We start from the raw sequence: 15343 nt of genomic DNA on the forward strand, positions 1-15343 counted from the left end.
TGTTATATTACCACTTTGGTAATAATAGCAAGACTATCATTACTTCCTCAAGTTTCTGCATATACATTAGAAGACTGTACTGTATAATTATTCTTACTATATATAGTTTAATTCTAGTTCATCAAAACTCATAAGGAATGTAGAAAATGTAAGTAAATTCAAATGATATTATAGAATGGCATGTTTGCATTACTAAAATAAAGGGGGTATGAGTAACATAACTGTAACCGTTTGCTACTGTGATTCACCTAAGAAATATCTGTGAAGGGTTATAATTCAAATGGTAAGGGTGGGCCTTTAAATAATAGTATTTTGAAGGTTCTTAGTAAGCAATGAAAAACAACTATATTCTTAAAGTTGTTATTTAAATAAATATATTGCATTTTACCCTTAAAAAAACTAACTTAACAGTTTAGTAATTTGAGACACTTGCCCAGGACTCCTGCTCTAAAAATTCAGTAATTGTTGTTCTTAAAAGTGAAACACAAGGCAATATGATTAAAACCTCTATGTCTTACTAGATAAAATTCTTTCAGGGGAGGGAAGAGAGAATGATGTTCATGGAAGCAGGTTACCAGTATATATATTCTCACCCAGAAAGTAGTCAATGCCCATTCTTATGCAATCAGATTTTTGTGCCCAGAAAGAAAAGTCTGTTTCAAGTCATAACTGCCTCTTAGGTATAGAAAGAAATAATCTTAACAAGGGTAGTAAGTGTTAAGTAAAGCCAGTCATAAAATAGCAGATAATTTTGAGTTCAGTACAATACAACAAAACTAAAAACAAATTCACAAGTTGGCAAAGATAGATTTGTTGCAATTATCTCACCAGTTCTCTCTCACACACAGGAATAGAGAAGACAGTTTTTGCAAACTGGTGCTTGTTACTTGCAGGTATTCCATTACTGAGTTAATTAGACTCATTTCTAACCTACTAAAATTGGGTTTTTTTCACTAAAATTGTTGATGTGAGAATAAGTATGCTTAGTTCTGAACAAATGACTTTTGTGTTTAAAAGCAGATAAAGCCAAATGTATAACTTATAGCCTGGTTGCAAATTGTGGGTGATCCATGACTATGTGTAATGATCAAGGAATTGGCAAAGGAAAACATCACAGTGATCCTAACAAGTATTTGCCACCAGTGCTCCAGAAAATCATCAAAAATCCTTTAATTGTATTTTGCTTCCTGAGTGATTCAGAGTACAAGGAAACTCAACCTTAGCCACAAACATCTCATCAAAGGTGAAATGGCAAAAATGAAGTATGGCTGAGGGAATTATTTCATATATATGAATCATACTTACAGGTCCCATAATAGTTGCTTGCCAGTGGAACACTGAAACAAACAAAGGAGTTTTGTAGTCATTAACAAATGTTCAAACCTATATTATTAATGGTAGCAAAATCCTAGCAGGAAAGCAAAGCTTACAGTCATCTCCCACGGGTCCAGCTGAACAATGAGCAGGTGGGTCGCGTTGTAGATCACTTAATTCCTGAAGCAAAGCAAAAATACTTAAGGTTAATTGTTTTTCTAGTGAAACAAGCATAATAATCTATGAAGACAAAAACTATTTACTTTAAAATAATTTTAGGCAGTTCTATTCAAAATACAAAAACAGAAAATGTACTGTTACTGATTGGTAGAAGAGTATGGCAGGTACTAAATTCCTTCATGAGATATCTCCAAAACTTGAAAAAAATTAAATGGATTAAAATATTGTTTTTCTCTAATATCCCTAAGACAAAAATATTTAATCAGTATCTACTGCATGCAAGGTAATTTATATAAGTGCTGGTATATATAAGAACTACTATAAGAATGTTATACTCGACCATAAAAATAGATGAAGAACAACTTCAAAGGTTTACAATCTAATTTGGGAGTGATGGCTCACAAAGAAATGGATATTGAAAGAACAACCTACCTGAAGGTTAAATGGAAAGAAAGGAGAGAATTCAGGCCGTATGTGGAAGCCTGGCACACTGATTCATATGCTATCTTCTGCTCTCAAGGAAGAAAAGGAAGGACCATGGAAATAACAGTTTAGAGTTGGCCAGTCCTGGGCTGGCCAATTATCTGGCCAATTATCTACCATAATTAGCATTGCAAGCCTTGGGGAAATCACTCAACTTCCTTATCTTCATCCCAAATATGAAAGGTATAAATTCAATACAAAAGATCATACAGTAGGACTGAAGTACCTACTTTAGTTTGGAAGATCAGAACATGTCTTTGAGGCAGTGGCAGCTAAGATGAAAAGTAAAGAATGAGTGGGAGTTCATTTGGGAGAAATGAGTGACACTGTGAGGTAGAGTGGCCTAAGATGAGGCTGAAAAAGTAGGCAGAGGCTAGGCAGACAACTGAGAACAATACACACCATATTAAGAATTGTGGGCTTTAAGAAGCTGTATGATCTGATTTAAAAGATGGTTGACTGATCTTCGTATTGAATAGATTAGAGATGAGAAAGAGTAGAAGCTATTAGTTACTATAGGTGAGAAAAATGAGGGCTTGGAGTGGAGAAGCAGCAATGAGATAAAAGTGGACAGAAATATTTTGAAGGGCCTACCTCTCACAGGATTTGATGAATTACATGTACAGAGTTAAGGACAGAGGTCACAGATATGTATCATGAAGATTAGTGGCAGCTAACATTTACTCCTTGTTTTAATGTCCTAAAATCTCTCAGAGATAGGTGTTATTATGCTCCCCATTTTACAGATGAAGAATAAAGGCAACATACATCTCTGTGTGCTCATATAACTAGTACAGTGTGGAAGTGGGATTAACAGCCTGGCAGTCAAACTGGTAGGTAGCTTTTTAGCTTCATGAATGTACAAACATAGATTCCATTTACTGAGATTGGGGGAATACTAAAAGACAAGTTTTTTCGGAAAGTAGACATACTGAATTGGTGAAGCCTGGGATATCAAAGGAAAATTTAGTTCAACATGCAGGTCTGGAGCTTAAAAGAGGACTAGACTAGAAATTGGAAAATACTGTGTATACCTGGTATTTAAAACTGTTGGAATGACATAAACCTTTTCATGGGAACACATGTAAATATTTTATTTCATCAAATCTAAGATGCCATTGACCATAAATCACATCCTTATTTTTGTATCAATAATTGAGAAATGCTACCAACTAATTTTAAGACATCAATTATAAGATGCATCCAGATTTTAGAAATGCTAAAATGAAAAATATGTGCACCTTCGAATCATTGCAATATGGTAATTACAACAATGAGTTCAGTGTTCTAACATAGACGAATAAGGAATAGGATGTGGTAGGGAAAGGCTTTCCTAAGAGTGATATATAAGCTAAAAACTGAGTCAAGTGCAAGCTCTGGTCTCCTTCTTCCCTGTCTTCTCCAGTGTATCTTGGTCCTTTCATTTGTTTTTGTTGCTGTGATCTTCACAGCTGGTGCTGTACTCTTCTTCCTGATAAGAATTAACTAACAGAGTTAGCAGCTTCTTTGGTCCAGGTATAGTTAAACAATAAAGAGGAAGATTTCAGTCCTCCACTTAGTGATAATGGTTAAATTAAAAAGCAAGACTTTGAACTTCAAATTCAGGTGCCATTACTCACTTGCCACATGATCTTGGGCAAAACATTTCTTTTTTTTTTTTTTTTTTTTTTTACCTCTCCAAACCTTAATTTAATGTAAAGTGGCATTACTACTTTTATCCATAGTTTCTGTAACAAACAAGAGAAATGATACATGTGAAATGTACAGCAATCTCTGGCATATAATAAGCATTCAAGTAAATAATATGGAATGGATAAGAACCATCCAATTCTCTAGTAGCAGAATGCAATTATTTAACCAGTTTAAATGGTTGGGGAGGAGTTCCCAAGTCACAGACCCATTTGAGATGACTGTGCTTTATTTAATAGTTTTCAAAACTGGGCTTTTAGGAGATTGCTTCTGAAAATAATAATCATGTCGAGTTTTCTAAACATTAGTGTAAGTGGGTAAATGGGACTACTTTGCCCTTATTTTAACTAGAAAACTAGTTATTCTGAAAATAAGTTTCTGTAGTTAAAAAACTAGAATTTATTTGCATGTATATATTTTACAGAGATACTGTATATATGAATAAGTCATACCTATTCATAAATACACATATTTATTTTGTATACTGACAAAAAACCCAAAATTATACTTTATTTGTCATAGCACTGAATCATGTTCAAATTTCAAATGTTAGACCATTTTTCAAATCCCCTTTAAAATAATATAGAAAAGTCAAGGTTATCTTGTTCTTATATTTTTGTGCCCTGATTCTACCTCCTCTGTTAGGAGCAGTTAGAGCTCAGGACAAGAGAGAGAAAAATCTCACAACTGAACTGCAAAGGTCAGGTGCTTAAGTTGTCTATTTAAAGCTCACTTATTATGGGAAAGAGGCAGCTGACAGTACATCAAACATAATGACATCAATGCTTAGGTGAAGAGACTTACACATCCTAGACTCTTTAGGGGTCTAAATGTCTAATATTCTATCCATTTCTCAAACCCTGCTATATTAACTGAAACAATGGTACATGAGTGCAGACAGACTGACCAACAGAAAACAAAAGGACCAAATATATCCTCCCTCACCCACAAAAATACAGACCTTAAATTTGAAAAAAGAAAAATGAGGAATTCTGAGATGTGCTAAGAGGGTAAAAATATATAACAACAAAAATACAACCAAACAAACCAAAATCCCACTCTTTTGTTCTTAGCCTAGTCAGCAGCCAGTATACTTTTATTTTTTTTCATTTGAATTGCATTTTATTTTATTTTATTGTGTTTGCTCAGCCAACATTTAGTACATTAGTGTTTTGATGTAGTGTTCAACAATTCATCAATTGCATATAACACCCAGTGTTCATCACCACACATGCCCTGCTTAATACCAATCACCTGGTTACCCCAACCTCAACTCCCCTCCCTTCTGCAACCCTCAGTTTGTTTCACGGAGTCCAAAGTCTCTCATGGTTTGTCTCCCTCTCTGATTTCTTCCCATTCAGTTTTCCCTCCCTTCCCCTGTGGTCCTCTGTGCTGTTCCTTATGTTCCACATATGAGTGAAACCAAATGATATGTTTTTCTCTGCTTGACTTATTTCACAACATGCGAAATACATCAATGCCGATGCAAATGGTGGGTGTTCATTCTTTCTGATGGCTGAGTAATATTCCATTGTACATATGTACCATACCCTCTTTATCCATTCATGCGTTGAAGGACATCTTGGATCCTTCCACTATTTGGCTATTGTGGGCACTGCTGCTTTGAACATTGGGTGCAGGTGCCCTTTCTTTTCACTACATCTGTATCCCTGGGGTAAATATGCAGCGGTGCAATTGCTTGGTCATGGGGTAGCTCTATTTTTAACATCTTGAGGAACCTCCATTTTGTTTTCCAGAGTGGCTGTACCAGCTTGCATTCCCACCAACAGTGTAAGAGGCTTCCCCTTTCTCCAGATCCTTGCCAACATTTGTTGTTCCCTGTATTGTTAATTTTGGCCGTTCTAACTGGTATAAGGTGGTAGGTATCTCATTGTGGTTTTGATTTGTACTTCTCTGAGGGCAAGTGATGTGGAGCAGTTTTTCATGTTGACCACTTGGATGTCTTCTTTGGAGAAGTGTCTGTTCATGTCTTCTGCCCATTTCTTGACTGGATTACTTGTTTTTGGGGGGTTGAGTTTGAGAAGTTCCTTATGGATCTTAGATACCAGCCCTTTACCCATAATGTCATTTGCAAATATCTCCTCCCATTCCGTGGGTTGCCTCTTTGTTTTGTTGACTGTTTGCTTTGCTGTGCAGAAGCTTTTTATCCTGACGAAGTCCTAAAAGTACATTTTTACTTTTGTTTCCCATGTTTTTGGAGACGTGTCTTGAAAGAAGTCGCTGTGGGGATACCTGGGTGGCTCAGTTGGCTAAGCATCTGCCTTCAGCTCAGATCATGAACCTAGGGTCCTGAAATCGAGTCCCACATCAGGCTCCTTGCTTAGCAAGGAGCCTGCTTCTCCCTCTGCCTCCTCTGACTGCTGCTCTCCCTGCTTGTGCTCTCTCTCTCTAACAAATAAATAAATAAATAAAAAAAAAACTTAAAAAAAAGGAAAGAAGTTACTGTGGCCAACGTTGAAGAGGTTATTGCCTACGTTCTCCTCTAGAATTCTGATGGACTCCTGTCTCACATTGAGGTCTTTCATCCATTTTGAGTTTATCTTTGTGTGTGGTGTAAGAGAATGGTTCAGTTTCATTCTTCTGCATGTGGCTGTCCAATTTTCCCAACACCAGTTGTTGAAGAGACTGTCTTTTTTCCATCAGACATTCTTTCCTGCTTTGTTGGGGATTAGTTGACCATAGAGTTGAGGGTCCATTTCTGGGCTCTCTATTCTGTTCCGTTGATCTATGTGCCTGTTTTTGTGCCAATACAATGCTGCCTGATGATCACATCTTTGTAATATAGCTTGAACTGACGCATTCTGATGCCCCCAGTTTTGGTTTTCTTTTTCAATATTCCCCTGGCGATTCGGGATCTTTTCTACTTCCATACAAGTTTTAGGATTGTTTGTCCCAGCTCTGTGAAAACTGTTGATGGTATTTTGATAGGAATTGCACTGAATGTGTAGATTGCCCTGGGCAGCACAGACATTTTATTTAACAATGTTTATTCTTCCAATCCATGAGCATGGAATGCTTTTCCGGCTCTTTGTGTCTCCCTCAATTTCTTTCGTAAGTGTTCTGTAGTTTCTAGAGTATAGATCCTTTACCTCCTTGGTTAGGTTTATTCCTCAGGATCTTATGGGTGTTGGTGCTACTGTAAATGGGATCAATTCCTTAATTTCTCTTTCTTCAGTCACATTGTTAGTGTATAGAAAAGCAACTGATTTCTGTGCACTGATTTTGTATTCTGCCATGTTGCTGAATTGCTGTATGAGTTTAGCAATTATGGGAGGGGGAGTCTTTTGGTTTTCCACATAAAGCATCATGTCATCTGGGAAGAGAGAGAGTTTGACTTCTTCTCTGCTGATCTGAATGCTTTTTATTTCTTTTTGTTGTTTGATTGCAGAGGCTAGGACTTCTAGTACTATGCTGAACAGAAGTGGTGAGAGTGGGCATCCCTGTCGTGTTCCTGACTTTAGGGGAAAAGTTCTCTGTTTTTCCCCACTGAGAATGATATTTGCTGGGGGCTTCTCATAGATGGCTTTTATGATATTGAGGTATGTTCCCTCTATCCCTACATTTTGAAAAGTTTTAATCAGGAAAGGATGCTGTATTTTGTCAAATGCTTTTTCTGCATCAATTGAGAAGATCATATGGTTCTTGTCTCTTCTTTTGTTAATGTGCTGTATCTCGTTGATTGATTTGTGAATGTTGAACCACCCTTGCATCCCAGGAATAAATCCCACCTGGTCATGGTGAATAATCCTTTTAATGTACTGTTGGATCCTATTGGCTATTCTCTTGTTGAGTATTTTGGCATCCATGTTCATCAGGGATATTGGTCTGTAATTCTACTTTTTGATGGGGTCTTTGTCTGGTTTTGGGAATCAGAGTAATGCTGGCCTCATAGAACGAGTCTGGAAGTTTTCCTTCTATTTCCATTTATTGGAACACCTTCAGGAGAATAGGGACGATTTCTTCCTTAAAATTCCCCTGGGAAGCCATCTGGCCCTGGACTCTTATTTTTTGGCAGGTTTTTGATGACTGCTTCAATTTCCTTGCTGGTTATTGCTCTGTTCAGATTATCTATTTCTTCCTGTTTCTGTCTCGGTCGTTTATAAGTATCCAGGAATACATCCATTTCTTCCAGATTGCCTAGTTTCTTGGCATATAGCTGCTGGAAATAAGTTCTAATAATTGTCTCTATTTCCTTGGTATTAGTCGTGATTTCTCCGCTTTTATCATGATTTTATTAATTTGGGTCCTTTCTTTTTTCTTTTGGATAGGTCTGGCAGAGGTTTATCGATCTTATTAATTCTTTCAAAGAACCAGCTTCTAGTTTCGTTGATCTGTTCTACTGTTCTAGTTTCTATTTCATTGATTTCTGCTCTAATCTTTATTATTTCTCTTCTGCTGCTTGCTTTAGGCTTTATTTGATGTTCTTTCTCTGGGTCCTTTAGGTGTAAGGCTAGCTTCTGCATTTGGGAGTTTTCTAATTTTCCGAGAGCAGCTTGGATTGCTATGTACTTCCCTCTAAGGACCGCCTTTGCAGTATCCCATAGGTTTTGAACCAATGTTTTCATTTTCATTGGCTTGCATGAATTGTTTAAGTACTTCTTTAATTTCCTGGTTGACCCATTCATTCTTCAGTAGGATGTTCTTTAATCTCCAAGTGTTTGAGTTCCTTCCAAATTTTTCCTTGTGGTTGAGTTCCAGTTTCAAAGCACTGTGGCCTGAAAATATGCAGGGAATGATCCAAATATTTTTGTATCAGTTGAGACCTGATTTGTGACCCAGTATGTGATCTATCCTGGAGAAAGTTCCATGTGCACTCGAGAAGAATGAGTATTCTGTTGTTTTAGGATGGAATGTTCTGTATATATCTACAAAGTTCATCTGGTCCAGTGTGTCATTCAAAGCCCTTGTTTCTTTGTTGATGATCAGAACATCAACAGGTACAGTGTTTAGGTCTCTGACTGTTAATATTATCCATGTTTATTTTGGTTATTAGTTGATTTATGTAACTTCTTGCTCCCATTTTGGGGGCATAGATATTTACAATTGTTAGATTTTTCTCATTGGTAGACCCTTTAAATATGATATAGTGTCCCTCTACATCTCTCACCACAGTGTTCGGTTTAAAATCTAATTTGCCTGATATGAAGATTGCTACCCCAGCTTTCTTTTCAGGCCCACCAGCATGATGAAGGTTCTCCATCCCCTCACCTTTAATCTGGAGGTGTCTTTAGGTTCAAAAGGAGTCTCTTGTAGACAGCATATGGATGGATCCTGCTTTTTTATCGAATCTGAAACCCTGTGTCTTTTGATGGGAGCATTAGCCCATTTACATTGAGAGTAACTACTGAAAGATATGAATTTAGTGCCATTGTATTGCCTGTAAAGTCCCTGTTTCTATAGATTGTCTCTGTTAATTTCTGGTCTATATTACTCTCAGGGTCTTCCTTCATTTACAGTATCCCCCTTAATATTTCTTGCAGGGCTGGCTCGGTGGTCACATATTCTTTCAGTTTCTGTCTGTTTTAGAAGCTCCTTATCTCTCCATCCATTCTGAATGACAGCCTTGCTGGATAAAGTAGTCTTGGCTGCATGTTCTTCTCATTTCCTACCCTGAATATGTCTTGCCAGCCCTTTCTGACCTGCCAGGTTTCTGTGGATAGGTCTGATGTTATTCTGATGTTCCTCCCTTTGTACGTAAGAAATCTCTTTCCCCTACCTGCTCTCAGGATAGCTTCCTTGGCTCTAAGATTTGCAAGCTTCACTATTATATGTTGGGGTGTTGATCTATTTTTATTTTGGGAGTGGTCCTGACTCTTGGACACGAGTGTTTGTTTCCTTTCCCAGATTAGGGAAGTTCTCAGCTATGATTTCCTATACCTTCTTGTCCTGTCTCTCTCTCCACTCCCTCGGGGATCCCAATAATTTTGACATTGCAATGTTTCAAGGCATCATTGATCTAAGTCTATTTTCATGGGCTACTAGCTGCCTATCCCTATCAGCTTCCTTCCTGTCTACCAGCTTATCTTCTAGATCACTGATTCACTCTTCTGCCTCATTTACCATGGCTGTTAGAGTACAGAGTTTAGACTGCATCTCATTCATAGCATTTTTAAGTTAAGCCTCATTAGATCTCATTTTTGCCCTTAGAAATTCTATTTTGTCACTAATGCTTTTTTCAAGCCTAGCTATTGACTTCATGATTGCTATTCTGAATTCTATCTCTGACATCTTGCTTATATCCATATCCATTAGTTCTATGGCAGAGGACATTGTCTCTGGTTCTTTTCTTTATTGAGAGTTCCTCCTCCTAGTAATTCTATTGAGGGATGGTTGAGCCAATGAACAGAGTCCAAAATATCAACCATGACCCACGCAAAATGCCCCCAAGAAAAAATCCGAAGTGGTGGAAAGCTACCACAGATATGCGACCAAAGTCAAGATGATCCAAAACAATAAAAAAGGGGGGGGGGCGGGGTGAGAGATTATAATCTCTCAGGATGGACAAAGCAGGGTGATCTTCCTGTTCCTGACTGATTTTTGGTCTCCTTATTAGAAAACACTATATTACAAAGAAATCAAAACTTTATATATATATATCAAGATAAAGTTGAATAGAGTGAAAACAGGCTAGTATGGGGCATAAATCTTATAAAACATAGATGTGAAAAAAATAAAAGTTAAAAAGCAACTAAAAACAAATTGGGAAATAAGAATCTATTTGAAATGGGAATGGGGTTAAAAATAAAAAAAAGAAGAGGAAGAATAAGAAATGTAAAATTTTAGCCTGAAGTATACAACGAGTCGTGAGGAAACACCTGGAGCTCCCTATATTATTTTCCCCTAGCACTGGAGTTTGACAGTCCTGTGGGAAATAAGCTTATGATTCACCTGTTCTTCCAGTCTGTCTTCGGGCAGTGGTGGGGGGGACCTGCTTCTCGGCTTCTCAAGAGTCTCTGCCTGGATGGAGTTGTCCCACCCCTTGTTAGGGGGATGGGCTTAACGTGAGCTGATCGGCTGTGTGGCTTTTGTTCCCTGGTGGCTTTCTGCTTCTCTTTCGAGGGTTAGAGCAAATATGGCCATGCAGGACTCTCCGGCCCAGAGCCACAAGATTGCGGTCCCCTTTGTTCAATAAATCCTCCAGGTCAAACCATCTCCACTTTTTTGTGTACCAAACTCCACAGACTTGCCCTATTTGTGCCTACTATGTCTTTCCCGAGGGAGTTACAAGGAACCCCGAGCCTCTCTGTGCTTTGCAACTTTGCAACTGCTAGTGGCCACGGGCTCGCATGTGTACCCTCTTCTGCAGTTCCCAGGTCACACTGAATGCTGACCCAGTGTCCCTTCCGTGGTCACCCCAAGAGCTGTTGCCCAGTTATGGATGCAGCCTCTTTTTGGGCCAAACTGCTGAATCCCATGGCTCCCGCCCACTGACCCTTTCCTGGGGGAGTTATGGGTACCCACAAGAATCTCTGCGCTTTGTGATTTTGCAATTGCTAGCAGCCATGGGCTTGTACGTGCACAGCTCCCAGGTCATGCTAGGTGCTGCCCCAGTGTCCTTTCATGGGCCACGCTGCCCTGAGATCTGTTGCCCTGTCCTGGGCACAAGTCGTTTTATATCTCCCCTAGAATGTTAAACAGCCCACACCTTCTAGCCCTTTTCAGGGTGGTCAGGCAGACAGCAGTCTCCCTACAGGCTCGGCTTGAGGTTTATGGTGACCAGAGCTGAGAGTCCCTTCTGGGCTCGCTGACCTTAACCAGTCTCCCTGCTCCACTGCTTGGGCATTCTATCGGTTCAGGCTCCCCCATTCTTTCTGAATCTCCTGGAATCCTGAGACCACAATGATCCATCTAGATTTCTGCCCTGTTCATCCCGTGTCTCTCAGAAAGGGGTGTTTCTCACTAGAGCAGATTTCCAAGGGTCCCGATTTTTTGCTCCGGTGTTATATCACTTTCCAGTGGCCAGCTTTTGGAGGCTCCCTCCCCCTCTGTTTATCTTCCGAAATTTCCCCTGAAGATTCAAGGTTCCGCACCTCCTACCTTGCAAAAAGTAGTCATTTTTCTGCTCGTAGAGATACATATAAATCTTCTTACAGCTCAGGTTGAATTCGTGTGTGTTCAGAATGGTTTGATAGACATCCAGCTAAATTCGAGGGACCAGATGAAACGAGGTCCCCTCCTCTGCTGCCATCTTGCCCCCGCAGTCAGTATACATTTAGATAAGACATAAGAAACCAAGAACTACTTATACTCGTTAAATTCCAACTTAGTTTACTCCAAGTTTCTCAGAAACAGTCTTATACCCTCCTTCATGGTTTCTCTGTTTTAACTGGCATTCTCATTTACCTATTTTTATCATCATAGCCACATATGGAGTATTACAAATAAGTTAGTGATTCCTATGTTATTTCAAAAAGAAATTCTAGGATTAGTAATCTCTTCCTTTGCTCTTCTCTCCACTGCCTCTGTAAGAATTAACACTGAATTATACAAATTGCTCAAGTCTGTAAGATACATAAGAGCCAAAGCTTAACTCCACATTTCTCACTGCTCATGGAAGCCCCTCTAAAGTACCGTTTACAACCTGACCCTGGTTCTCACTCCTTCCTACTCCAACTCCCCCTGAAATCTAGGATGCACTCTATATGTAGCCTCCCAATAACTGTTTCATTAGCTCCTCACCTAGGCCTCTTCATGCTTGATTAAAAGTAAAAAATTCCAAAGACAAAGCATTTAAAACCATTTATTTTGAATTAGGAGGTATATGTGAGTGTGTGTTTGTGTTACAAAAGCAAAACAAAGCAAAGTAGTGCTTTGTAAAGAAAAAAACAGAGCAATGCATAGTCAAACACCCATAAGACCATTACTGAAACCAAACCACTGTTGACCTGTTAGAATACTTCATCCATAACTTTGGTGGAAAATAAACATGTCATTCCCTGTTGGAGGGACTGTTAAGTTAAGACACATCCTTTTGAAGGGTAATTTGGTAATAACTGTGAAAGTGGAAAATGCATATGGTCTCTGACCGATAATTTCATCCCATAGTAATAACTGTCCAAATACCCAAAGATATATATATATCAAGATGTTGAGTGAGGTATTCTGTATAACTATGAAAAACCAATAACCTAAAAGTCCATCAATAAGAGAATGGTTTCATAATACAGCCACATTATGAAACACTGTGCAGCCATTAAAAAGAATGAGCTAGATATGTAAATGCTACATTAAAAGATGTTGTGTGCTTATAATACAGTTTTTGAGTGGAAAATACAAGTTACAGAAGGGTATGCCCATTAGATCCCATAACATATACACATACATGCATAGAAAATAAATAATAGAATACACACCAAACTAGTAGCTGTAGCTATTTCTGGGGATGGGTTGTCACTTTTCATTTATGTCTTCTATATTGTTTCAACTTTTTTTTTTTAAGATTTTATTTATTTATTTGAGGGAGAGAGAGAGAGAGCACAAGCAGGGGAAGCAGCAAAGGGAGAGGGAGAAGCAGGCTCCCCGCTCAGCAAGGAGCTCAATCCCAGGACGCTTGGATCATGACCTGAGCCAAAGGCAGCCACTTAACTGAGCCTTTGTTTCAACTTTTTTATAACAGTTCTGTAACTTTTTAAATAAAAGATAGTGATTTTTTTGCTCAGGTTCTTAGGCATTTTTAAAAAATGAAATGATATTGGTAGTTTCCACTACACCTATAAGAAGCATCTTCTCTCTTCACTAAATAATTTTTATAAGACAAGGAAAGATTGAGGAAATGTCACAGATTAAAGAATACATATACTAAGGAGACCTACCAATTAAATTCAATGTAGGATCCCAGACTGGATCCTCAAACAAGAAAAGGACAGTAGAAAAACTGGTAAAATCCGAATTAGGTCTATAGTTTAGTTCATTATGTTACTTTCTTCATTTTGGTTATGTAAATTGTAAACACTGGGGAAATTACATGAAGGATACACATGAACTTTATTATTTTTTGTAACTTTTCTGTAAGACTAAATTTATTTCAACATAAATAATAATGTAAAACTTTTTTTTTTTAAATTCCAAAACCTAATCTACTTTCTTTCTCAAGCTTGCTTCTTTTCCTGTGTTTCCTACATCTGTTAATAGAATATTAGTCTCCCAGTCACCAGGCGCAAAATTTCCGCATTGTTTTGACTCTTTTCTTTCTCTTTTCCTTCATCTACAGTCAGAAGAAAATACAACATACTCTCAATACTTGTAATACTACTTCCTACAGTTACCTCAAAAACCAGTTATAGTACAACTTGAATTGCTTCCCAAAACTCTATGCATCATTTGTAGAATAATCTTCTAAAAGCACAGCTCTATTTCAATCTTCCCTTAGAGAATTTCAGTGGCTCCCCACTGCTTATTAAAATCAATCAAACTCAACCAGTGAAGGCTTTTCATTATCTAGTCCCAAGCCTACACACTCAATTGGGTTCCCATTCACAAACTCACCCAGTAATATTCCAAAGAACTCCCTTGCGTTTTCTAAAACACTTTCAAGAGGTCTATGAGGTCAACATTAATTTCACAATAAAACTACAATGTTTTTGCCTTTTTCACTCTCAATATCTCATGAGTATACAGTGGAGTTTTCCAGTTATATGATATGTGATATTGTAACAGATTGAATTCCTCAGCAAATGTGAAAATTCAACTATTATCTATAAGCCTGACTGTAATGAGATCTGAACATGTATAAAACAATGCCACTTTTTTGTTGTTTTGGAAAAAAATATTTTTAATAAAAATGTTATTTATGTTAATATGTAATAATTTTGTTATTTCTAAATTACTATTTTTAAATTTGTTTTAGATTGTCATATGGTAAATATTAATAGACATAACCATACAAACAAAAAAGCTCTTCGAGGCCCTCAACAGTTTTTGTTTGTTTTTGAAAGAGAGAACACACAAGCAGGGGGGAGGGCAGAGGAAGAGAGAGAATCCCAAGCAGGCTCCACTACCAAAGCAGGGCTCCACCCCATGAACCCAAGACCACAACCTAAGCCAAAATCAAGAGTCAAATACCTAATGGACTGAGGCACCTAGGCACCCCCCTCAATATTTTTAATACAAGGAGGTCCTAAGAACCAAAAGTTTGAGAACCATACAGTCAGGTTTCGACTGATTACCTGGATTTTACATAGCTAAGTTTTCTGGCCTTCATAACTTTCTTTCTCCTAAAATAACCTTCCTTCTAGTTCCCTATGCCCAAATTATACCCATTCTCCTTAACAGTGGTCATCTTCTCAACAGCCACTTTAAAAACATGAGTTTTGGAGTCAGACTTGGATCAAATCTGGTCTTGCACTAACCCTTACTAGTTGTGTGACTTGGGCAACTTAACCTCTTTGAGTCTCAAGTACCTTATCTGGGGACATCACTGGTAACCCTGAAGAACTATACTGACCACTGAATGAAAACACAAAAGTACCGGGGCACCTGGGTGGCTCAGTCAGTTAAGTGTTGGACTCATGTCATGATCTCAGGGTCTGAGATAGAGTCCTGCTACGGGTCCACGCTCAGGGCAGAGTGTGCTTGAGATCCTCTCCCTTTGCCCCTCACCCCACTCGCTTGTTCACTCTCTCTAAAAAATAAAATAAATCTTAAAAAAAAAAAAACA

The 15343-nt window shown here is 38.1% G+C and overlaps 1 protein-coding gene across 2 annotated transcripts in view; it reads right to left on the minus strand.

Annotated features, from left to right (window-relative positions):
• Positions 1–15343, minus strand: part of UBE2D1 (ubiquitin conjugating enzyme E2 D1) — a 39526-nt gene that overhangs the window by 8559 nt on the left and 15624 nt on the right. For both annotated transcript variants that reach the window (XM_025850306.2, XM_025850304.2), the window contains exons 2-3: positions 1431–1494; positions 1306–1337 (exon numbers count right to left, since the gene is read on the minus strand). In XM_025850306.2, the coding sequence (XP_025706091.1) occupies positions 1306–1337; positions 1431–1494 (96 nt within the window). The remainder of the gene's footprint in view (positions 1–1305; positions 1338–1430; positions 1495–15343) is intronic.

The sequence above is a fragment of the Callorhinus ursinus genome, unplaced genomic scaffold, assembly GCF_003265705.2.
Source record: "Callorhinus ursinus isolate GAN/ISIS: 27379988/994484 unplaced genomic scaffold, GSC_fseal_2.0 scaffold69, whole genome shotgun sequence".
NCBI lineage: Eukaryota > Metazoa > Chordata > Mammalia > Carnivora > Otariidae > Callorhinus > Callorhinus ursinus.